The sequence below is a fragment of the Vitis riparia genome, chromosome 10 (assembly GCF_004353265.1).
Source record: "Vitis riparia cultivar Riparia Gloire de Montpellier isolate 1030 chromosome 10, EGFV_Vit.rip_1.0, whole genome shotgun sequence".
In the NCBI taxonomy this organism is placed as follows: domain Eukaryota; kingdom Viridiplantae; phylum Streptophyta; class Magnoliopsida; order Vitales; family Vitaceae; genus Vitis; species Vitis riparia.
This window is the reverse complement of record NC_048440.1, coordinates 17,323,063-17,348,287: the sequence shown is the minus strand read 5'-3', so window position 1 is coordinate 17,348,287 and position 25,225 is coordinate 17,323,063. Positions and strand designations below refer to the sequence as shown.

Below are 25,225 nucleotides of genomic sequence, written 5' to 3'. Positions count from 1 at the left end.
TTATATTAGAATTTTGATTTGAAAAATTTGTGTGTGCTGATTGTTATCGTAAAAATATTTGGCAATGGAAGATTTAAAAAAACAAGGAAATTACTTAAATTTTATTTTAAAAATAATCCATTTTTAAAACAAATTTTCAAAAATTATTCTTCCAAGCATATTTTCCAATTTTAAGAATTATTTTTAAAACATAATTTTTGAAAACAGTTGTCCAAAACACATGTGGTTTTATTCTATAACTAATAGTTTTTAAAATAAATTTGACTTGAACCCTTTTAAAGCAATATTATTTTTCACACCTTGTTTATTTTCCTTTTAATAAAATAATTTTATTTTTTATATATTATAGTAATTTTAATAATATATTATGTAATATCTCATATCGAACGGTCTTTTAATCTTAATTTTATAGACTCGTTATAAAGTATTGTTTTTTAATTTAAAACTTATGACTTAATTTTTAATTTAAATATTAAGGTTATTTTGTGAAATAAACTTAAATTTTATTTTAAATAATAAATTGATATATTTATGTGGGTAAATTATAACTAATATTTACTTATTAATATAAAGTAATAATATTATTTTTTTAAATGCATATTAAAGTATTATAAGTACCTAAAATTTTATAAAATATTTATTATAAAAATTGAAATAATATTTTACTATTAAATAAAGACACACCGAATTATTTTAAAATCGATATTAAAAAACCAAGCAATATTTATATTTCAACATACAAAAAAATCATCTAAAATTTGTAATTTACTCACATTTAGTAAAATATAAGAATAAATATACAACCTTTTGATGAAACTATAGTTGTCTAAGAGAGGTTATGAAATAACAAAAATAATCCTAGAGATAATTATGATAAATAAAAGTAAAAATATAAAATAAAGATTATTTTATCAAATATATTTTATTTATTTAATATTTTAAATTAATTTATTGAATTATTTTATTAAACATCCACTTAAATTCAGTATTTTCAATATATCTAAATTTATAACAGTTTTTTAAATATTTGTGTTGATACGTAAACAATTCCATATTATTTAAATATATCAAAATTAACTTGTTCAAAATTAGGAATTAATTTTCATTTAATTTGATAGATCAAATCACAAAGCAAAAAGAAATTCAAATAAGGCCTTTAAAAGTGAAAATAATTTGAAAAGAAAAGAAAAGAAAAGAAAAGATAGAAATAAAGACAAAGAAATAATGAAAACACTTTTGAATTGATGAGAAATTGCCAAAGCAAAATTTGACTCGAGCATGATTGAGAAAATATAAAAAAACATATCATGGGTAACGATATCTTCCTCCAAAACATATAAGACTTTGTCTCCTAACCACAAATATATATATATATATATATATATATATATATATATATATATATATTTTAGACAAAATGAAAATATTTATTAGAGACAAATATGGTTCAGCCAATAGCCTTCAGAGCCGATTTTTTTTTGGTATGTCACACATGTTACACATGCAGTCAATATTTCCGGCTTTTTTTTTTTTTTAAATGGATTGAGCCTTTTGAAATTTCAGCATTATTAATTAAAGGTGTATTTTTTTTTTGCTAATTTTCATTTATTGTGAATAATGAATGTAATTATAATCACAGTGATGAAATTTTATGGCTACATCGTCCTCCCTCCAAGGTGTACAAATGTTGGGGAGCGTCGGAGAAATTCTAAATGTCAGAAACACCCTCAGCGTTCCGGCGGGGGGATTCCACCCAGGGTATAGGAGTAATTTGGCAGAAGAAACCACTGCTAAGCTGAAATGATAAAAGTACTTAAACACCCTCAAGAATGAAACGTGGCACCCAGTTGTACCGTCTGATTTTCCTCTTCATACCAGCAAGTACGTACAGAAAATCATTATTTATACCGATTTTCAGAAATTTGGTAAGACCCCGACCTTGAACCTCTTTAACTTCTGTCTCTCTCCTCGCAGCGGAGGGGAGGAGGAGACGCCGGTGCTCCACCGTCACACACCTACGTCCACCGCCGGCCGCCGCTTCCGGAGAGGGAGATAAGCGTGTGTAATCGGTTTGTTTGCTTTGTTTTATTCAGTTGATTTTTGTTTTAGTGGCAGCAATGCCAGCACAGAAGCGAGCTTTCGATGCAATGGAGGGTGATCCTCTGCAGCGCCACCACGGAAACCACCATGAGCCACCAGAAGATGGGGACGGATACGGTACGTATCTTCCACCATACCCTCCAAGAACCGCAAGATTTCGACCACTCATAACAGTTTGGTTTTCAGCTGTTTGATGGAATTTGACTGTTTCAAGTCTCTTTCTGTTTCCCAGAATCTGATCGAAGCCCTTCGTGGAGTAACGGAGAGAAGGACGAGTACGTTGTATCTGCGTTTTTTTCTTTCTACTTCCCATTCCGATTCGCTTATTACTGTTTGATCTTCTGTGAATCCCATATTATTCGTCGAGAATATTTTTTTCTTGTATGTGATGGTGGGTGCGGTTTGAGATCTGCATGCTGGGTTTGGTGGTACTGTTTGCTCACGTATTTTACAGCATTTTTGAAGATATGGGTTGTGGGTTTAGTCGTATCTGAGCCTGTTGAATTGCCAATTGTTGATTTGTTTTTTGTTTGCCGGTTTTTTTTCTGTGATGGGAGTTCCTCTGTTGTAGTTGAGGATGTTCATTTATGACAGAGGTTGGCGGAGTCTTCATTTGGATTTGTGGGCTCTTGGTGATTGCTTCGTCGATTTGATCCGCATTCGAGTTTAGAAATGAAATTTTATTTGGTGGTTTGACATTTTGATTTGCATTTGTGGCTGAAATCCGCATGTGATGCTGGTCGGAGATTGTTTGGCGAGCCCTATTTTTGCATTTCCTAACTTGCATATTCCTTAGAATATAAAATACGAAGTTTGGATCCTGAATTTTCCAAGTTTATAAGTTGCTTAGTAATTACAAGCTATTTGGTTGGGGAAGCTACTGAAGGTTGCATAGCTTACAATTAGCCAACTCGGGCATAATTCCATGTGGCCGCATGCAGGGGAGTATTTCAGCTGAGAGATTTGCTATTATGGTATCCTTTTGGTCTACTCGAGCAACAGTGTTGCATTTTAGTTTTTGGAGCAGATCCATTTCATGGTGTTCTGTTCTCCTTTGTGAAATCAGTTTGGAGTGTTGTTGAGATGGTTTTACCTATCTTCCTAAAGCCACGGGTACCTTTTGTGAATTTTTGGGCCACAATTATACAGTTCAATTTTTTATGCATCTCATAAGTGATTTAACCATGAGGAATAATAGGAGATTTCCCTGGATATGCATTGTCTTCTGGATTCTCTAGATATATCTTGAAGCATAATCCTGAAAAGTTAGACAAACATTGGTGGTTGGGAACTGAATGTGCAAACTTTCCTGTAATGATTGTGGTTGAGGGGAATGACAGTCTTTTCAAGTTAATCTCTTTGGTAGATGTTGATGCAGATCTTCTACTACATGCATCTTGCCCAGGTGCATGAAATAGAACTACATGTTAGGTCAATTTGTTTCTAGTGAATAACCTCAAACATGTACTGGTTCCTGGTTCTGTTTGGTGCACACTCTTTATGTTTCATATGGGCTTTAGACCCCAAATGTCCTTTTCTTTGGCAAAGCCCCAATTTTGGTAACATGTGTCGATTTGGCTTTGGAGGAAGCCCTTTGTTCTCCCTGAATTTTGTTTGCTGGAAGCTCCAAAATTTGGCATGTGCTTCATTATTTTTCTCAATGTATACAAATGAATGCCACAATCCTACAGTAATTGACAAGGTAACACAATCGCCCATAAGAATTTCACTTATGTACAAAGCTACTAGCCTGCCTCTCACTCATGAAAAGGACTTACCAAGCTATAATTTCAATGCTAAATGTTTCCATGCAGGCTCTATTTAGGTCCCTGAAAAAAAGTCAAAAGAAAGAAAAGAAACCTTTCTTTAGCATATTAAGCATTTTTCATGTTTTCCAAGAACCAAAGGGAGGAAAAAAGTTTCGTGAAAATGCTTCAATCTGCAACATTTTTGGCTTTACCATTCTCTTTTGTAACCTTATGTTAGATTTACCAGAAGAAGAAAGTCTACATATTTTACTACATTTTTACATGGTTTAAGATAAACCAGATGGAACTATATGGTTTAAGAGAAACTGGGTGGCTCAATGAATTGCAATGCTTTTCCTAGTTTTTTCCTTTGCCGTGAGTGCTGTAAGTTTTTGTTATTCATGATCAGTGATTCTGTTCATTAATATGTTGTATCTCAAGAAAAAAGAGGATGCACATGAAAGGCATACAATGGAAAACCTTTCAGCAGATAATTGATAATATAATATGCTAATGTTTTTTGTTTTGGTGTTTTCTTGTAGATTTGTCATAGTAAAATTGGCAGAAATACGCAAGGAAGTGCAGTGTCCAATTTGCCTTGGTATGGTTTCCAGCAAGTACTTGATTGTAACTAATGAGTTCTGAAAGAAAGTTTTGAACATCAGACTCTCAATTGTGTGGTTCTGTTGCAGTAATGAAGCATACAGAAGATTAGTATTTTTATCTTTAAGCATTTTATATTTAAACAAGAGGAATGTCTCTAAGCATCTCATCACATATGATTTTAGCATGCATGTATTGCAAGTGTGCTGCATCCCTTTAAGCTGAGATATGAATTTGTTGCATTAGGTCATCTGCAAGAAACTGCAAGATGTATGATTGCTCATCATTTGAAAGAATTTATTGAGGCCTATGATATCGCCTGCATGGTATTTGATGGAGATCTCCAGAGGCATTATTTTAGTTTGATTCTTCCTTCTGATAATTAGAGTCTTCAATTTTATTCTCCCTAAAACCTGCTATGCTGGGTGAAAAAATGTTGAGATTGCTGTAGCTGTGATTTAGTTTCCATGATGGAGTTCTTGACGAGATTGTATCCTTGTCATGCTTCAAGAAAGCCAAGATATTTGCTACCCTTTGTTGTCAATGCATTTCATCTTCACACGGTTTTCTCTTTCTCTTCATGAGATTATTGTAGAGCATGCAAGATCGGAAGGTTTTCAGTGGGATCTTATTTTTCATTTTGCATCTCCATGGATGGTCCATGGAATAAAATGTTGGAAAAATTTCAAATCAGTGATATTGGTATGGCATGATGCATTGAATTCTTAAATCTGCATTTTGTACAAGACAACTAAACAAAACTTAGATCCTTGTTTTATTTATAGATGTACTTCTACCTATATCGATATGGAGGGATGAACTGAGTTCTTTTGTTCACTGTTTTTGAATTAGCCCTAGTTATAAGCTTATAGCTGGTTAAAATGTTAGGTCAATCTATATATTTGACTCTTGGAATTCATAAAATGCTGAGCCAATTTGTCCAATGTTGTATTCTGTTATGTAGTGTATCGTAAAATAAAAGGAACCAAACTTCAGCTCATTTAGGTATGGCCTTATGAAGGCTAAGGACTTATAGCCCTGAGCTAATTTTCTTTGAATAACATGCCTCTGTTTGACCTTCTGTGTAGTATACATTCTATGGCACAAACACTGATTACCACTTCTATGGCTAGGGATCATCCGGAAGACTCGAACAGTAATGGAATGCTTGCATCGCTTCTGCAGGGAATGCATTGACAAATCCATGCGACTGGGGTATGTCATCTAACTCTGTTGATACAGTGGAACATTAAAATGAAATGTTAATATCAGGCTTTGATTTTTGGATGGTCTTGTATTAGTAAATTTTTTTTACTTGTTATAATCACTCTTATTTAACTTATTGCGGACCTTGACTGCAGTAACAATGAGTGTCCTGCATGCCGCACACATTGTGCTAGTCGTCGTTCTTTGAGAGATGATCCAAACTATGATGCTCTGATAGCAGCCCTATATCCAGATATTGATAAGTATGAGCAGGAGGTATATTTGACCAATTCAATGCCATCTCAGATTGGAAAGGTATATAGTGTATATTTTTTCATGTTGAGTACTAGCTGCTGAATATCAGGTTGGTTGCAGGAACTGGCTTTTCATGAAGAGGAGAAGACTCGTAATAAGCAGGTGGGTGTTTTCATGTTTAGATGCCAATCAGAAAAAAAAACCATTGTCATATTTAGATATCTGTTTGTTGTTTTTTTTTAGATTCATGTTATTATGGTTCCCATATGCTGTCCTCATTAAAGGTGGTGGAGGTAGTGCCAGATTGCCAGTCATTGTTGGTGAAATGAATTGCTTGCTCCTCTAGTGATTTGTCAACCTGAAGGAATGGGATGCTTATGCTGTGGGGGATACATCTGTTTGTTATTGTAGGGATGCTTTTGGCTTAGTTTCCTATATGCCATGATAATTGCTTTCATAGGATAATCTATAATGGTAACAGAGTCATTGGTCCAGACTGTTTGAATGTGAGGCTTCCCTGTAAATCTTTAGTCAGAATATGTACACACCATCTCTTTTTTTATTCCTACACTTTTGCTTTTAGGCCTTAATAATAAGATTTATATGGACAGATCCAAGCTTCTATTGCCCAAACTTTGCGAAGACAATCAGAAGCGCTTGGCAGGAAAAGGACAACAGCAAAAGCCACTGCGGCTGCATTTGCAAGGAGATCCCAGGGTAATTATCGACGGGGGAGGAGGAACTATCGAGCTACTGATCTTCTAGGATCTGAGGATGATGAGGATGCAAATGGTAATGATGGAGGCAAAGATTCATCTTCTGCTGAAGATCATTCTGCAGAAGTCAAACCAAAAAGAAGCAGGAGGTGGGGAGGAGTTCGGTTTTCTCAGCCTTCCTCGGGAGCCGCCAATGCAGATGGAGGGGGTGATGAAAATGATTTGGAACCAAACAGAGAAGCCATGGGTGCATCTGCAGGGCTTGTTGGCAACTCAGAAATACTTGCATGGGGCAAAGGTGGCATGCGGAGTCACACTCGATATGGCAGTGTGAGTGGTGGTAATGGTAAGAATGCACGGAGCAGCCGCCTCTCTAAGTTGGTAGATTATCTCCGTAACTTGGAGCACAATGATGATGAGGTAATAACATAATACATCTTTTGGGTTGTGATCTCATGGGCTCCACTGTCATAAGGAGTCATGAATCCCATATAAGGCTGCAAATCATCATAGATCGATGTGGGGTCAAATAACTTCAACCAATGAATGGAGCCAAATATTTGATTCACAGCCCTCTTATGACAGCTCGGTTTATGAGATTATCATATATATATATATATATATATATATATATATATATATATATGTATATATTTTAAAATTTATTATCATTATTTGCTGCTGCTGCTTTCTAAGATCTCATCTGCACCATCCTAACATGATTGGGACAATGTCTTCCGTACTGTTTTCTCAGTTGGATATCCATCTCATGCTTGTTTCACTAGATGAACAAAGAATACCGAGTCTGCAGACGCCATACCTTTGCTGCAGGCCCACTCTGTCTGTTAGACACCTCTGCCAGGTGAAACAATCCCCCACCTCAATCTGCAGTTTTTTCATTATGTTCCTTGAGGGTTTTTTCCCTCATTTCCACCGAAATTGGTGCTTTGATACAGTATGTTGCTCTTCAAACCCCATTGCTAGCCGATGAAGTTGAGATATTGGTGATAAAAGAGCAACTTTCCAAGATAAACCCTTCAAACTCCAGCAGCCCCGACCCATGCAGTGATAGGTTGCAAGTTTTAGAAGCACAAGAAACTCTGGCAGTACTCAAGACCATGCGCAATGCCAACCAAAGCCATCTGGTAAACCCTCCCCTCCAGAGTTTTTGGCATATGATCTTTGTGATGCATAACTAATCGTTTCCAGTTACGTTGTTTCCAGCTTCTTGCATACCGGAGAAAGTTGTCAGCTTAGGGAGTTCATGTGGAATGCAGCGTGGGTTGGATCATTAAGGAGAGGCCATTACATCTAGTTTGTACAAGGAATGTGGATATATAAGACTATACTCACAGTGGGATCTTAGGAAGGTATAGCTGTTTAGGTTCTCATGGAACTTTCTTCGTGGTTATGTAATGTTTTTCTAGGAACCTTAAAACCATAGAAAAAAATGCAGGTTATATAAACATGGCGGAAATGCTGTGGTGTTTGATTTTGTTTCACGCGGCTTTCTCAATTTCGTTTAATGACTAATGCGGTATTGCCTACGTTTTGAAATGTTTCTCAAAAGTCATTTCTTCAACAAACGGACACGTGATGATGTGATGTGATCCAAATTTCCAACAGGATCAAAGGACATCCTGGGCCACGCCCCCAATGATTTCTCAAAATATGGCCCACTCATCCGCCATCACTGCCCCCCTCTTTAATCTTATCTTTGACCCTACGCATTAAACAGGGCCCACATGTTTACTCAAAAATCAGAATCCAACAAGATAAGCATACCGGGTTAAATTCATTAAAAAAAGGAGCATACACATACCATTTCTTTATTATTATTATTAATAACAGCTGCAATAATAATACAAAAACATACTCATCACCACCGTTCACGGTAGATCTGAAGTTAAAACAACCCAAAAGGACTCGTCTCAACCGTGTCAGCGCTTCACACCTTAACAAAACCCAATTTTAAGCTTACTTGCTCAGCTCACACTCCTAGCTAGGACACGTAATCACAGAACCATTAAAATGGTGATGACACGTTGCAGATACTGGAAAGCAAAAAACAGTATGTACATGCAACCCCCGGTAACCGCCGTCTCAGTGGTGGTGCTTGGTCCTTGTCTCCCCACTGTAAAGCCTGTGATCCCGCACAACGCATCAGTACATGTAGGAATATAAAGCCAACAAAATGGACGGGTCCAAGCCGTCGGATCATACTAGATCATAAAGAAATCACCTCATAAACTCAAAAAGACACCAGATCTAACGGCTCGTATGTCTTGAAGCAAGTTGTGTTAATATATCATGCGTTGCATGAGTGTTCCCCCACGCGACACCATGATCGCGTGGGAAGTTCTAGACAAACATGAAGCCAAGTGTTCGTGTCAGTCTCCGTTTGGTTGGTGAGAAAACGGAAGGAAGAAAGGAAAGAAATTTAAGCCATCTTTTGTATTATTCCATTTTCCGAGGGTGTTTGCTAACTGCAGCTCCTTTTTCATTCTTCCGTTTTCTGGGTACCCAAAAGGAGCATCAGAGAGTTTTTGAGTTTGGAGGCTTCTTACTACGCTTTACATGCATGGAGATGAACAGGCGTAGGTACGTACCAGTCGTAAACAGTTGGGTTGTCCTTCTTAGTTGGCTTGTCGAAGTAATCAGAACCCATCCCCTTGGTGGCGAGGTTGCTACCTGGGTGGAACACGCTCCTCCAAACGTTGTCCTTACGAGCCGACGTGGGAGTGGTGGGAGTCATAGGCGTCGCCGGAGTTCCAGGGCTCGCCGGCATCGACATGGACCTCTGGTACTTGCTGCTTTCTCCTTCATCTACCAAAAGCCCATCACAAAAACAAATTAACAACCATTATCCACAAAGAAAAGTTGAATAAATGAAAGAAGAAGCACCAGTTTTAACGCTCAAGGGCTTGGTGGTGAGCTTCCTGAGCTTGCCCAGACCACGATCAGGCTGAGGCCCAGCCACAACATCATCCCAAAGCTTCTCAAGCAAAACCATCTTCACTCTCTCCCTCTATCTCTTTCTCTCTCTCAATTTCAATCTTCCCTTGATTACTACGGCCTGGGGTGTCTGGCTTATATGTAGAAGTTGGTGCACGAATTATATCCAACTTGCCGACTCACATGAACATAGGATATTTCCAGCCCAGTTTCATATGCTTCCAAGCATCATTTATTTTTGTCTCTATAACTAAAATTACAAACAGACAAAAAAATAAAAATTAATGAAACTGGAGATAGGGAAAATAAGAGTGGGAATAGGGAGAAAGCGAGATGAGGTGGGCAGATAAGGATGAAGACTGGGTCTCGGGGGACCCCCGAGATATTATCTCGAACACAAAAGATGAAAGAGTAGATAGAGGGTTGCTTTACGAGAGTCTCCGTCTTCTCTCTTCTCTGCACAATTGGTTGTCCTATTCCTCAGACCAATATGGGGTCCACTGCAATTGTAAGAAATGGGCTACTGTCTACCACACATGGGTCCCATGCCTTTGATTATTGCACCATCTCTATATATTTTAGTTTAATGTCATGATCACTTGATCCACTAATGTCTTGTAATTTAATCACTATGATGTACAAATTATTATATTGTATGATCAGGAGACCGATTTCAGTTTGCCTTAGTGGAAAAAGATTCCATGGGCCATGATGCCAGATACGATGATATTTTCATATTTTGAGTGATCCCATTCAACCGTGGCACTAATTAATTGGGTGATAAATCTAGCATTCAATTATGTATGTGACGTTTGATTTTATTTCGTTGGATGTCTTTCTTCGAGTATTCTAACTTGAAAAAGATATTACAATAATACGACCTTAACCTACTAAGAGTAACTTATAGACATTAATACTAGTGTTTAGACACTAATAAAAAACACCCAAGAAAAAAAAATAAAAAATTCTTAAACATTACACTTGACCACTCAATTCGAATTTAAGGTCGATTTGAGATATTTAGATTTCAAACATGTCATTACCTTTGGCCAGGGAAATGCTTAAGCGTTTTTAGCTTGCAAAACTATACGTGTGGTGGTCTTTGGCCACAAAAATGATTATGCATAATGATCCAACACGATTAAGGATGCTAGGTGAAAATTGCTTTAAGGAACTCAATCACACTTAATTGTTGTGGTCCAGGGTGCTTAATTGTTTTGATTGGGACTAAATACTGAGGATTGGAATGTGATAACGATTAGTCGTTATTTCTATAACAATCGAACATCTCTATTCGAGGTTATTTGTTAAGAATTGGGATGTGATGACATTTGATCGTCATAAATGTAACAATTGAACGTGTCATATTTAACTAATTTTGAATGCTTAATGTCAATTACATGTAATCATGGAGGCCACAATAATTGAGATTTCTTTTTTGAAATCATTATTCTGAATAAAAATTCTATTACGTGTAGTCGTTATAGTCAAACAATTAAATGTTTTATAACTTGTTAGATGAATGTTTGGTTAATTTCATGTTTTGATGATAATAAAGTAAGATTTTGATTTAACGTTTACATTTTAATATGATAGGAAATATTTTGTAGAGCTGTCAAGAACAAAATACATCAAACTATGAAGGAAATCAAGAAGAAGAAAGATTCTTTTCAAGATAAATCTTTAGGGCCTTAATATATATAAGATTATGGGTGCATTAAGTTAGGATTATATTTCATATTTTTGTTAATAAACACTTTAATCCATCTAAGTGCCTAAATCTCTTTTATATTTTCGTAAATTGGATAAATTTTATTTTGAAGAAAAATCTAAACTTAAATTGGTTAAAACTATTTTTATAAAGGTTTTTCAAAATATTAAGGAGTTCATAGTTGGTTCATTCCCTATATTTCTATACTAAAACTTGTATATTTTTCAAGAAAAAATAAGGTGAGAATTGGTTGACATCTAGGTCAATTGATCGAGATGGTTTGCCAAAATCGATTTAATTCTTCACTCAACTAATCAAGTTGCAAGACCCAATGATCACATGTTATACTTCTTTGTCATCTTAAGAAAGGTCAACTAAAAGGTTGACTGATTGAGCCCAATTGTGTTTAACGACTAGTTTGGCCTTTCAATTTTTATATAAAGACTCCCCACTTGGACATCACTTGGAGAGTTCAAGCATATTGACGCTCTAATTCTTTGAATTTCATTTCTTCTTCTTAATGTAGTTATAAGATGAAAAACAAATATAGCCCTTTAAAACTAAGAATCCAAGTGTACAAAGTTGTAAAACTTAATTTGAAATCTTAAAGATAGTGAAATATCGAGTTTGAGACTGAAGTAAAAGGGACCGAATGTGATTCAAATTATCTCGAACGATTATAAAAATTTTGTGTCTATATCTCTATATTCGTTGTCTTCTATATTTTATTATACTTGATGTTTGCTCATAATTGTTTATATTTGTGATCTGCATTTACAAAGCTCGAAATGAATTAAAATTGAGCAACCTCATCGTTGGATAACGAGTTCAACTTATTAAATCCATGTACCTTTCTCATTACAATTCCAAATCCGTACATCAATAACATCGTTGCAAAGAAATGGGTACAAAGAGAGGAATTATACCCAAGGAAGCTATTGCAGTCTCTAGTTGTAATAGTGACAACCTCCTAAATAGCTTCCTCTTCCTGGCGTTTGCTCTCAAAATCAACCCAAGATTTAACTGAAAAACTAGAACCCAGACTGCAATTGAGATCAAGTTTCCTCCCAGAAAATGGCCCAAAGATCCTTCAAGTTTCCCCTTTACAGAGAAGTGGAATTCCCCTCCGGAGGTCCCAAAGTTCACTCTCTCTTCCATTTAAAAGGTAAAAGTTCCTTCTCTGTTCATCCTTGTCTCCTTTTACAGCTAAAAGTTCCTTCAGCCATACCCATCTTCCACCACGTGTCCTTCCCTTTATTTCCACATTTCAGGCTACTTTGATCACAAGCTGCTCTGTAGGTGAGCTACTGAGATGATTCCTTCACATGGGTGCACAGGTTGAAGACGATTGAGTCTTTTCATGGACGATCTCAGAATGAGGTACTATCAATAAGCTTAAAGCATGGGGTTCGTTTCAAGCATGATCCAACCCATTCCAAAAGACTCATCAAAACCTCCTCAAGAATGTTGAAGTTTGAGCTCTCATCACCACTACTTCCCTTTTTGCTGCTAGTTCCTTGACTATAAAAAGTTAAAAACAATGGAAAGAAGGGACATAAATTAAGCCAAAGCTCCAATGATGAAAAATTTGAAGTGTAGCTATAGACATCAAGAATGATAGTGCCAATACTCCTCACAAAGTCAAATATATGAATATGCGAAGGACAAAGTTAGGGATGTACAAGGCCATAAAGCCCATGGTTGTTCAACTGATAAAAGGCTTTGAATCGGGTCCCAAATATAGCAACTCTAGTAGTAAGATTGGGGCCATCATAGTTGGTAGAACAGGAGACAGAGCCCCACAACCGTAAATATTAGGGACATAAAAACTGAAATTTGGACAAGTTTCTCGCTTAAGGCGCTTTCTGTTTTCCAACCAAACACCCACATGGAACCCCACTTGGTTTCTTTTAGCCTTCTCAATGTTATCATATGGCCTCCTAAACAACGGTATTCAAATACCTTAAAGACTTTGGTAGTTTGTTTACTGCATATTATGTTCAGAGTACAGACAACTTCCAAAGGACATTGTAACTGCCAAAGAATATTGACCATCTTCCCAAGCTCCTGGCCGAAGTCGCTCTCCATAGCTCTTTTTCCTTAACCTGAACCCATTCTACAACATCTTGACCTTGGTTAGTGGGATGATGCTACTACAGGGATAAGCGTCTTATACCCATGTTTAGAAATCAAGCAACCTGGAAAACAAACATGCATTATTCAGGTGATCATGGTGAGCTCACAAAAACACAGCCTTATTTACAATAGCTCTCTCTACCAATCAGATTTGAAGACAGAAGCAATAAAAATAACTTTGAGATAGTCCTTTCACCTTTGATATATCAAGCCAGCAAGAGATCAGCTACCAACAAACGCCCGGCCATCCCTATGAAACAGGGCACAACAGAGGTAGGAGTCCATTGAAAACGACTGAAATCAAGTTTATCACTTCTTTGGAAAATCCATCACAGTGACAACATCAATATCACCATGGCCTTTTGCATAAGGTGATGATGACACAGCACATAAGAAAAACCCACCACTGAGATCATTCAGCCAAAGAAGCATTGTGACAAAAGTTGCCGTACTCTCCTGGTGATGTCAGGATAATTCAACATAAAATAATATGTCTCCATACTCAATTCATATCAGCAGCTAAGCAGTGTTTGGAATAAGAATGCATTGCGAGAATAATCCGCACAGCTTTGGGATATCCACCAGTACAAAACCAGCTGGATAAAATCTTTATCCTCGTTTACATCAGCTACTCAAGCAAAGCCAGGAAGAAGGCAACAAATGTAACCTGACATTTTCAATCCAAAGGAATATTAGTCAAAATTGCATGGCATCTTTATTGTTGTATTTGGTTATAGGAAAGTAGCAAGGAAAGGAAATAAATGTTAAGTAAAATGATTTTCTCTTATTTGGCTTCAAAAAATACAAAAGAAAATCAAATTTAAAATTTAGTTAGACCAATAGATTTTCAAATTATTTAACCTTTATATAAAAGAGCTAAAATAAGATAAGTAAGTTTAAAATAACATATGGAATAATTTATTAACTTTAAATTTATTTTTAATTTTCCTTTATTTTCTCTTTCCAGTAACTATTTCTCTCTATTTTCTTTTTCTCTCATTTTTCCTCAAATTTTCTAGAAACCAAACATGGCCTGTGATTTTCAAATAAACTGCAATACTTTCACATAGTACAGACAATGTTTTATGTTATTTATAGATTTCATTCACAATGGGATGACAAGGCATGCCTCCATGTTAGTATATGAAGGGAAGGTACTTTAAATACCTAAGATAGCTTCAAGGATTTTAAATAAATGATTTAAGTTTTAGTCAAATTAATCAACTTTACAACTTAACTTCTCTGAAATTTTCTGAGGATTCTCACTATTTTGTATTACAACTTTTTCAGTTAATCTGTTATAAATGCACAAACACAATGCATGTTTCTACCTCTAGTATTTTAAAGACTTGTATCACTCTTTCTCTCAATTTCATTCTTTAACTTATTTTCTTCCTATTTTCTTTAGTCAACTCCGATATTAAAGATTATTTTAATGACAAATCACTTTTCAAATCTAAATCTATCAATGCCCTCCCTTAAATAAACAGAACATAATTACATCAAAAGAAAAACAATGAAATAACAAATACATTATTGAACAGTGAGATATGTTCTTTCTGAGACAAGCAACTTGATTCAGTGATTATTTATAAATTCCATTTGAGATGTGTTCTCTCTCTCATCTTCCATGTATTCCATTTCAAATTGACAAAATATCAATCTTCAAGCAAATGAAAATTAATAAATCACTGAATATGATTCTCACTTGAAGGACAAAGAGACAGTTATCACGGCAAAGGAGTAAAACAAACAGAATTTAACAAATAGAAGACAGATGGTTCATCATGATGGCATGACAAATCATTATCAAAGTTTCCAAGGTTTGTATGTACTTGCTAAGGAATGCTGGCAACCAATTTTTTCCAAAAGCTTGATGATGTTTACAAGGTTTGGATGTGTATATATACTGTGAAATCCAAAAACAAAGCTTATCAAAATTCCCATGGGAACCAACCTGCAAAAGAGGACATCTTTTGATGTTCCCACAGAAAACAGTTTAAGCAAATCCCTCTCCTTTGCTGCTCTTGTTTCTGTTCAAGAACAGCATCTAAAGTCCCCATCTAACAATGCAATCCCATTCCAAACTAGGAAACAAGACCCAGAATTTGAATTTGTTTCTGATAAACCAGGCTCTGGTGCCACTAATCCAATCAAGAATTCCCCAGCTGATACATCGATCTCCAATGGCCCACTCCTACTACAAGCATTTCTGTCTCAATCAAAACATTCTCAGATGATCAAACACACCAGCTCCAAAGACAGGTCAACGGGGAGACGAAGCAGTAGCAACAGATCAAGTGCAATAAAAGCTTCCCCTGGAAATCCAAATCTTGAAGTGAGAAACCAAGCAAATAAAGAGCAGACCACTGCAAGCTCCTGGTTTGGCAGCAGAATTCTCCAGTTATTTGTCTCTCCTTGCAGAGAAAGCCATGCCCTTGAGCCATCAGTGAAAGGACACACCATACCAAGAAATTGAACTAATTCTACTCCTAGCTATATTTCTTTTTATTTTTTATTTTTAAATTATTTTAGGTGGCCTATAATTATTTAATCTAGCTGAAATTAAGTGCTTAAGATCGTGTCTTTGCTTTTCACAATTTCAGTGACTTAAATACTGACCATCATTGAACTACATCATCAGCCTCTCTTTGCTACACACTATTGCATCTCAATTTCCTTTCTCAAGCCAGTCTACTTGCTACCATCATATAGCCCAGCTTCCAACATTCTGCATATTGAAACATATCCCCAAAATTCATAAATTTTAAACTTATCCTTCGAGGCTATGGCATTTCGGGAATCTATTGGTTCCCAAGGTACTTTGTCGGTAATGATTTTCTTGTTTCAAGTTTCAGTAGTCATAAGAGATTGTATTTCTGGCAGAAGCTATTACTTTGTGTTATATAATTAGGCCGAGGAATATACAATAGGAGAGACCCGAACTAAAACCTCTAGTTAACATAGCTTTGATGCTTTATAAAGCTACCAACTTTCCTAAAAGCCTAAGCTATTAGAATATGAGCCTACAATCTGTACTGGGCTAGCAATTTTAATTAATATGGAAGTTTTGACTTGTATAAAAATGCCAACAATCAGCAAATCAAAATAAACAGAATGTTTACAAGTGCAAACTATTCTGTGTTTTCAATAGCATCTGCAGTTGAAATTTGACTCATTTATCAAATGACCATCAGTTCAAGAACTATAAAGCATGGATGTTGATGTGTATGTTATTTTGTAAACCCAAAATAATATCATACTGTTAGATGATATAAGGATTACGTCAAAAACTCTTATTGAGGTGGCATGTGAAAATTGCAACCAAATAAATACATCAATTATAAACTCAAACTGTTATGAGCAAAAGAGAGATGAGTAACGCACCCCCAAATGTCTCCTTTTGTGCTAGGATGTGAGCATGATGAAGAAAATAACATGCATATATCATCCATAAGCACAGGTATCTGAAAAAACAATAAACAATGGAACAAAAGTAAACTTCAAGATATACTGCTGGGAATATTGGAACTCAGCTAATTCTGGAAAGTCGAAAATGATCATGAATTTCAGATATCTACACTCACACAACCACAAATCTGAATTTTTTTATCTCCATAAAATCTACCCAAAAAGAGTTTTAATATGACGTCATATTCTGCTGACTTCTAAGAAGACAGTCCAGAGGAATTTGTTACTCCATTCTATTTAGGAAATAACAAAAGGCCGGTCATCTGTTCATACTCGTTATAATACCTGGTGCTTATAGCAGATATATAAGGATTAGTTTTGCGAATAAAAGTTCCTTTGCCTATCATTTCCAAGGCACCAAGGACTTGATAGTGTACTGAAGTTAATTTGACTTGAGAAGGGCTTTCAAGAGAAGTTGCACATACTGATAATCAAAGTCCTTGCAACTGAATTTAAATCAAATCATTTGAACAATTTTCCATCTATCCTGAGGTGGCATCCACTTGATTCTTTGTCACACAACTCAATGCTAAATTAAAAAACCGACATGATTCCTATAGTTTAATGCAATGTATAAGAAGAACAAAATTATAAAGCTGAGCAACAAATTATGAAACAACATGATTCCTATAGTTTACTCAATTTTAAGATGAGGCATAAAAAATGCACAAAGCAAGATATATCATAAGAAAATTCACAAAAGTCCACAAGAATCTCAGTTTTACATATGCTGAACATAGCCACAAACAAAATGATCATGCCCTCAAGTTTGTAGGATGTCTAGGAAACTATAGAACAGAAATGCCCGAATTCATCCTGCGATGTTTCTCAACATACCCCTGCATGTAAAAGAAGTACAAGAAGTAAAAGTCAAATTCTCAAAACTAGTTATATTCAAAATCCAATATATAGGAAGTTTCTGGTATTTATCATCTTTAGAGCAAGATACCCCACCTGGATGAGTTTGGCAATCTTTGGTTGGGACACAGAAAGATAGTGATGAATGGCTTCTTCGGTTGAGGGAATTTGGTGGGGTTCTAATGTGCTAAGTACTTTATCTACTGATCTTTTTACTATTGAGTTGTGTGCATCCTTGCTCAACTGTCCCCTGTGCCAAGTAGGTCTCACCAAATCTTTTATAAAATCTATGAGCACAAAACGAAAATGTCTTAGGGCTTTTGATTCTTTTTGCACATCCTCATCTATTTTATGATCATCACATTTTGCATTACTTTGCTTGCCCCATTCCATTTTTAATTCCTCCTCGTGGCTTGCTCCATCACTATAATTTCTAGGATTTTGATCTGAAACATCTTCAACCCGTGTATGGCCATCAGGCTTCCCTTCTTTAAGCTGAGAATCTTGAAGTTCAGCAACAGAACTTCCTGCAGGCTCTGTTTCATTCGTAAAGAAGTCTCTCTGATGTCCATAGACACCCTTGTCCAAGGTACTCTGATCGAATTTATCATGAATATGAATAGATTCTATATCAGCATTATACTCTGGGCCAAGAGTCCCAGGTAAAACAGGATCATGATATACCCGCTGATGTGATGAACCAAGGATGGATGCCCCTTGTGTAGGGCAAGACACTTTATATGGTCTATCTCCTAAGGGGTGTTCCTCACAGGTATCCCCAACAGTGTCATGCACGCTTCTTGCAGATGACATATCTGTAAAAGCAGCAAAATATGATGGACGAAAAGGTATAGATGGCTCCCAATCATCTGAAGAAAACTTTGTTTTAGTATCACTGTCAACACACTTCTGGACACAAGGACCAGCATTCTGCGAGAAGGAATATCCTCCCCAGGCTGAGCTCTGATGAGAAGGTAACAAGTTTGTTGTTTGAAGAGTGGTGTCCACCCTTGGATTTGGCCGATGGCTTAGAACTGGTGAAGCATAATCATTGAGTGTGAACTCATTTTGCTTTCCAGCCAATCCTTCTAGACTTGTTGCTTGGGAAGATAAAGTCCTGCTGGTTTGATAAGTTTTTGATGATATAGCCAAGGTGCTTGAGCCAACTGAGAAAGATCCATACTCAGGAAACAAGTGATTCCCAAGTATAGGATAACTGCCTTCAGTGTTTGGTGAAACGTAGTTTCTAGGTCCATCTTTGTACATGGGGAATCTTTGGGAGTCAGCAGGAAAACCATAAGATAGGTCATCTCTTTGAAGAGATGAGAATCTGTGCTTGCCATTGTACTGATGCCACGTTAGGCTTTCTTCATTCTCCCATTGGCGGACCCTCCCAGGAAAACGAAACAATGTAGTTCTTTCAGGAATTTCACTCAAACCTGACAAAGGAGGAGAAGATGCATATTAGGAAAATCATAGTATGGGTTTTGAAAATCCATACTCCATCAGAGATACGAAATACCTTTATCTGCTTGGGATTCATATCTCCTAGTAGCAATGGCTACATCTCCCCCAATCTGTTGGTTAGTATTGTCCATGCTATCTATGTTGTGCATAAACCTGCAATTTGGCCCATTGACGCACCAACCTTGGGAAAAATATTGACAAATAATTGCTGGCCTTTTGTTTTCATCCTTTGAATCAGTAGGGGACAGACTTCTACGCCTTAACAGACTAGCAGCCAGCCTGGAAAATCTAACGGTCATTATCAGCTGGTTCAAATATTATCATAGAAAAGGAGATATATTTTACCAGCACAAGAAAAAGATTAAATAAGCTTAATCCAACACTTTTAGTTGCATGGAAAGTAAAATTCCAGAAGATTCAGAACCAGTAACACCCCACCTCGATGCTCTTTGGTTCATTTCCTCCGGTGACTGGAAGTCTATCTGCTTGATTTCTTTATTAGAACATTGAACAATATTAGCCTCCTCACCAAAGACATCTCTCATCGGGATCACAACAGCAGCCCCTTTCCCAGGGACACTAAATGGTTTGGTGTTCCTAGCATCCATAATTTCGCTTTTCTTTTCTGGCATAGCCTCTGTATATTTCCCATCAACAGCTGATTTTGTATTTCTGTTCTCCTCATAGGGAAAGAAATGGTAGCCTAATTTTGGATACTTAGAATGATCATCATTGACACATGATTTTGTCTGCTCCTTTGAAAGGCCAGAAATTTTGAAACTGCTACTACCATCTTCCACAGCAAGGGTATCTGATTGTAGACCTGCTTCGAATTTTCCTAGAGTAGAAGAACCTGACGGTAAGTGCTTGACATGGCCCTTGGACTCCTTATCTCCGGTAACATCTACACGAAAGATAAAAAAAAATAAATAAATAAAGAAATGGAACAAAGCAATCATATTCCCTAAAGCAAATGCTTGGAGCCAAAATATAGCATTGATCAACTTCTAAAACACAATACTAAGGAGTCCATCCAAAGCACTGGTTCACCCAGCAAAGTAACTTTTGAATAAGAGCAAGCTGATCTCATCCTTAATGATATGAAATAACTGCCTAGAAACACCAACCCTAAGAAAAGAACAGAGAAGATCACAATGCAAAACAAGAGTAATGGCCAATTTCCCCCTAAATGACCACTTTAAAGACTCCAACCTGCTCCTTTGGGTTTTGCAGGTCAATATGCTTACCCTCTCACCGAATAATGGGCCTTAAACTGGGGCAAGAGTAACAAATTATATTAAAAGACGTCTGACAGGAAACTGCAGTATTTCAAGAAGGAAAACGATTTGCATGTTTGGCACCATTTCTGAAGAAGGTCAACATTCTGAAAAGGTTTGATTTTGTGAGAAAATTTGTCAGGGGTGTTCAAATGTGAAAGATCCAAAGGCTATTTAGCCAAATGGATGATAATACTTTCATCAAGGGTAGAAGAACTTTTACTAATCCAAAGCATTTCGACTAGCTCACATAAATACCTTCTTTCGCTGATCTATAAACCTAGAGAGTTTTCTAAAAGAATGGGTTCCATGCCCAGTTCAACTATAATTTTGTGAAGTATGATTTGGCATAGAATTTACAATAAACACCACAACTTTGGCTTTTCTTCTACCACCACCAGCCTGATAATCATCTATGAAATAGAAACTAATCAGTGAGATCATGTGGGACATTGTTGGCCTTGAAATTCACTGAGAAATCACTGGAATCTAAACTATATGGTTTGCTAAATTAGCAGCAATGTAGTCAGATTAGCAATTGCAAGAAAAAAAATATAATAGGCAATCTTGAAAGTGATGATCAATAAATAACAAAACAAGACAATCCATGAAAACCAACTCCAAAATCGAGCAGGTGAAAAATCAAATGCCTTTGAAAATGTCACTTTTAACAATAAAAGAACTAGGATAAGCAAGATTGCCCAAGACGTGACATAATCCTTCAAAATTTTCTAGCACCATTGCTCACAAAATCAAAGAAAAACACTCCCAAAATCTGCACCAACCCAATCTCACCCAAAAACAACCAATCACAAAGCCCTCAACTTGAACAAAAAAGCATCAAAACCACCAATCACACATGCATGATCAACGCACACACCCCCAACTGCAACCAAAAACCAAAAATTGACTTCACCTCGACGATCCCCAGCAGCTCCGATTGCAGAATCGGGCAAACCACGACCATCTCCTCCACCTCGGCCCCCGCCACGGAGAACGGCGCCGTTGGAGTGATCGGTCCACGGAGGAGGAGGGTGGGTTCCACCGTCACTGGGGGGCGAAGGCATTGAGACCTAAGTGGATCAATGAGGTTGAAAATTAAAACACCCTGAAGGGGCGGGGGGAAGCTTCAGAGGAAGAGAGCAGGGAGTAACCGATATCAGGTGAGACCTGCTATGGCTGCTACACGAGTAGAGCACCACCCCTGATTGGCGTTTTATATCGAGTGACAGCATTTAAAGCGCAGATGTGGAGTCCCCTGTGTGTGACACCCAGGTCGCTCTCATTCTAAATCTGGACTCCTTTTATACCATGTGGATTTATTACACCACCTCCTTCTCTCATAATCCCTGCTGTCTCGTGCCTATCGCTTTGAGATTTGGTGAAATGGCTGAAGTGGATTCGGCTCTGGATTCTAACATTTTCACCAAGCTTTTCTATTTTTGTTTTATCTCTAAAATCATAAATGTGTAATGTAATGGGATTAGGGTTAGACTTAAGCCATCACCCTTCTTTTTCTCCTCAATGAATTTGATCATTTTAATTTTCTTTTTTCTTTTTTATTTTAGGGCGGGTCACCATTGTTTTCCAATGAAGTTCGAAGAAATGCTTTGATAGGAGGAATGTTTTCCTTTTCTTTTTTTCTTTTTTTTTTTAATTTCTCTAATGCAAAATAAAGTCTATAGAAGGGATGTTTTCCTTTTCTTTTTTTAATTTCTCTAATGCAAATAAAGTCTTATATAATTGATATTGTATGATAACGAATTGACCGTTAAATGTAGTTAACGGTTAAATTATCTATAACTAGTAATGGGTGTTAATAATTGTGATGCTAAATCAACTTGATTGTTAAATTATGTATTTTTATAACTATTAAAGAACTATTAACGAGTATAACGATTAAAATGTTAAATTCGTTTTGTCGTAGTCGTCATTGTTTCCACTATTGTCATATTAGAAATATTACAAAAATAGTTGTCCATTACAGAACTTTTTGTTTGCATCTCGTTAAGTAGTTTGAACGATCAACCAATTATTTGGAATCACGAGTGATTGTCTCGGTCAAAATTTACTTTTCCTCTTACAATTTTGTTGTTTCATTGTCGAACATTTATTTAGTGAAAATGTATGTTTGCGAAGTGTGTAAAGTTTTCAAGCGTTAGCAATTTGAATGTTAAATTAGGTTTTCAACAACAGTGAATCTTTCTCGTACAATTATTCCATATAACATGACAAGATGACTTCAGTTATAAAATTTTATATATTCATTTGAATTGTAGTTTCCTTTCTCTAACAAGTCTCTCATTTCTTTTATTAATGTTACATTTGCAAACAAAATGTTGAATGTTTATAAAAAATAATTATTTAATCGATAAATCTTATTTTTCATGACAACTAATGTTTTGTGGAATTGGTTTCACTGTATTCTTATTATCAAACTTTTATATCTAACAAAAGTATGTTTATGAAAGGTTTAAGATTTCAAGCATTAATTATTTAGACATTAGATTAGGTTTTACTTATTGTTAGCTCTCTTTAACACCATTATTATTTAAATATCATAAAAAAAAAGTACATTTATTATAAAAAAAAATATTTTACTTTATCATTGGCAGTCATTTTAGGTGATTATGAGACCAAACCTACTAACATCTCAAAAACATTCAGAGTTGACTCCTAAACCTAGAGTTCTACCCTAGGAAGCAAGGGTTGTAACTTAGTGTTCCATCCCAAGAAGCAATAGCCTTTTAATCTTTTATTGGTACATGGACAATCGTGTGGATTGATGGCCTTACTAATTCTTTCCCAATTGGAGTCTCAGCTGATTCATGTCCTCTCAATGGTCCCTGACAGTGGTGTCATTTGATTCGTGTCCTTTGATTGTGGTCCTCAGGGAGTAATCAATAAAATTTATAACCTATTACACCATGTACTAGGATAGCCTTAGCTAGCATAGCATAGTGGCTCTAGGGTCGTTCACTGGGATGAGTTTTCACTTCACAATTGATATTAATCCAAAGTTGAATCGGTGATTTTTCATTTCAAGGTTAGCTCTAAAAGAAAACATAAAGATGTTTGAATGAAAAAGGTTGGGTTTTAAACTAACAAAAAATAATAGTAACTGATTTTAATTACAAAGAAAAGTGTTTCTTGGAGTTTAGATCACTAGGCTCAGATTCCTCATACAAAAAAAAGAGTTTCGGTCACTTGTTTCTTTTCCTCGCATTAGAGAATTAACATATAGTTAATTATCTAACCGGTGTGGTATAGATGCTTCCCATTAATGGGTTCAAACACTAAATCCCTCTCACTGATGCACCTTGCAATGGCTCATGCTTCTCACCTAGCATTTGCCATTCAAGGTGATCTTTAACCTTGGATTACCCGTCAAAAGCTCGCAAGAGAAAACTAATGGATCTCCTTAGAGTCCAAAAGCTTACCAAGTGTTGGCTATTCTTGAAAATCCTACCTTCAAACCACCTCCCAAAGGCTCGCAAGAGATAAACTAGTGCATCTCAATGGATGAAGATCACTTGCCTTACCAAGTGTTGGCCCAGGTGATTTAAAGGCTTTTTAAGTTAACTAAAAAAATAAAAACCATTAACGGGTTACACTTTCTCTTCATTAAAAACGAAAACAACAAAACTTCCAATTTATGCATGAGGAAACTCACCCGGCTTTCTTCACTCCAAGAGACGAAGAGCCTAGCCTCTCATCTTTTGAGGAAAAATCCTCAGAGTTTGATTGGTTAGAAAGAAAACTAACGAGAAAACAAAAATATATATGAAAAACAGAGCAAGTGCTCTGTATTTTATATTTCTTCCTTATACAAAAGGTTGTCTCCAAGAACAAGCTCCCGAGAGATTCTATCTGATTGTAAAGAAAATTACAACTATATAAAAAAGGTTATTCACCCCTTTGTTCTTACTTAAGGACTAAGGAATCCTATGATAGGTGGGTTACAAGGAGAGTTTGGGGATTTAGACATCAAATATCTAAAACAAAATATCTCAAGATGTCGTTCAGAAATATCAGGAAGCTTCGGGAGAACACCACGGCACTGTGCAAAATCCGGGTAATCTGAAATGTCGGTCGCGGATGCTCTCTGGATGAGCGCTATCAGAAGATCCGGACATGCCTGTTCGGGGAAGTTGAAACGTCTCCTCTCCCATCCGGCGTCAGGGGATCCGGATGTGAAATATCCGATCAAAGGATCCGGACATGTCTGATCGGACATAATTCCGGATGAGATATCCGGACGTCGCAAGGAGAGACCGTCTGCGTGTGTAAGGTGTAGGGACCCATCCAGCTCAACTCCATCCGGATTCCCCAATAGGACATGCGCCGCCATGCTATCCGGCTCAACTCCATCCGGATTCCCCAAGAGGATACGCGCCGCCATGCTATCCGACACTCGTGAACATCACACTCCGGATGATAGCATATCCTATTCGGATATGTTGTCCGGATCATTGACTACAGTGAGCAAGCTTTGCTACAGCCCACGTTCCGTCGCTCTCCAATGGTGTGTCTAGACGCCCTGTCCGGACATCTTTGCCATGGATTCCAAAGAACTCTCCTTAATTTCGGATTGCTTTGGTGATCAAAAAGCTATCAAAACACCAAAACTTAACACAATTTGATTAGAATGGATTGCAATGGTCCTTAATATGTTAATTGGGTTAAAAGGTGATAACTATTACTCAAAAGTGTTTAAAAAAG

The 25,225-nt window shown here is 36.5% G+C and overlaps 3 protein-coding genes across 7 annotated transcripts; 1 reads left to right on the top strand and 2 right to left on the bottom strand.

Moving 5' to 3' along the window:
• The first annotated feature begins 1,937 nt into the window (after positions 1-1,937).
• On the top strand, positions 1,938-8,173 carry LOC117923672 (putative E3 ubiquitin-protein ligase RING1a). Its single transcript, XM_034842084.1, has 10 exons — positions 1,938-2,217; positions 2,333-2,375; positions 4,391-4,449; positions 5,585-5,666; positions 5,813-5,933; positions 6,033-6,074; positions 6,524-7,048; positions 7,383-7,490; positions 7,585-7,773; positions 7,853-8,173. Exons 1-10 carry the CDS (start codon positions 2,118-2,120, stop codon positions 7,883-7,885), a joined length of 1,302 nt encoding a protein of 433 aa, XP_034697975.1. The 5' UTR covers positions 1,938-2,117; the 3' UTR covers positions 7,886-8,173.
• A 268-nt stretch (positions 8,174-8,441) lies between these two features.
• On the bottom strand, positions 8,442-9,698 carry LOC117923673 (auxin-repressed 12.5 kDa protein-like). The gene is made up of 3 exons (XM_034842085.1): positions 9,533-9,698; positions 9,238-9,454; positions 8,442-8,771 (listed from the first exon to the last, which is right to left on the bottom strand). Exons 1-3 carry the CDS (start codon positions 9,639-9,641, stop codon positions 8,732-8,734), a joined length of 366 nt encoding a protein of 121 aa, XP_034697976.1. The 5' UTR covers positions 9,642-9,698; the 3' UTR covers positions 8,442-8,731.
• Positions 9,699-12,127: 2,429 nt separating this feature from the next.
• Positions 12,128-21,914, bottom strand: LOC117923671 (protein FRIGIDA-ESSENTIAL 1). 5 transcript variants are annotated; one of them, XM_034842081.1, is made up of 8 exons: positions 21,420-21,914; positions 19,665-20,130; positions 19,282-19,514; positions 17,856-19,198; positions 16,818-16,897; positions 15,388-15,748; positions 13,627-14,097; positions 12,128-13,492 (listed from the first exon to the last, which is right to left on the bottom strand). In XM_034842081.1, the coding sequence occupies exons 1-6, from the start codon at positions 21,568-21,570 to the stop codon at positions 15,727-15,729; spliced, it is 2,295 nt and encodes a 764-aa protein (XP_034697972.1). In that variant the 5' UTR covers positions 21,571-21,914; the 3' UTR covers positions 12,128-13,492; positions 13,627-14,097; positions 15,388-15,726. The 5 variants fall into 5 exon arrangements, with proteins under 5 accessions (XP_034697972.1, XP_034697970.1, XP_034697971.1 ...); XM_034842079.1 differs by having other exon boundaries at positions 15,388-15,809; positions 19,282-19,505; XM_034842080.1 differs by lacking the exon at positions 15,388-15,748 and having other exon boundaries at positions 21,420-21,913.
• Positions 21,915-25,225: the final 3,311 nt, after the last annotated feature.

What these genes read in the sequence shown, in the direction of transcription:
- LOC117923672 (XM_034842084.1), top strand. Translation starts at nt 2,118, where the DNA reads ATGCCAGCACAGAAGCGAGCTTTCGATGCAATGGAGGGTGATCCTCTG. An exon ending in TTGATAAGTATGAGCAGGAG is followed by an intron (nt 5,934 to 6,032) that starts GTATATTTGACC and finishes GGTTGGTTGCAG; the next exon opens with GAACTGGCTTTTCATGAAGA. An exon ending in TGGAGCACAATGATGATGAG is followed by an intron (nt 7,049 to 7,382) that starts GTAATAACATAA and finishes CTGTTTTCTCAG; the next exon opens with TTGGATATCCATCTCATGCT.
- LOC117923673 (XM_034842085.1), bottom strand. Translation starts at nt 9,641, where the DNA reads ATGGTTTTGCTTGAGAAGCTTTGGGATGATGTTGTGGCTGGGCCTCAG. An exon ending in GCCCTTGAGCGTTAAAACTG is followed by an intron (nt 9,455 to 9,532) that starts GTGCTTCTTCTT and finishes GGCTTTTGGTAG; the next exon opens with ATGAAGGAGAAAGCAGCAAG. An exon ending in AACCCAACTGTTTACGACTG is followed by an intron (nt 8,772 to 9,237) that starts GTACGTACCTAC and finishes GCGGGATCACAG; the next exon opens with GCTTTACAGTGGGGAGACAA.
- LOC117923671 (XM_034842079.1), bottom strand. Translation starts at nt 21,570, where the DNA reads ATGCCTTCGCCCCCCAGTGACGGTGGAACCCACCCTCCTCCTCCGTGG. An exon ending in AGCTGCTGGGGATCGTCGAG is followed by an intron (nt 20,131 to 21,419) that starts GTGAAGTCAATT and finishes TCTTTCGTGTAG; the next exon opens with ATGTTACCGGAGATAAGGAG. An exon ending in AGATTGCCAAACTCATCCAG is followed by an intron (nt 16,898 to 17,855) that starts GTGGGGTATCTT and finishes TTGTTTTTTCAG; the next exon opens with ATACCTGTGCTTATGGATGA.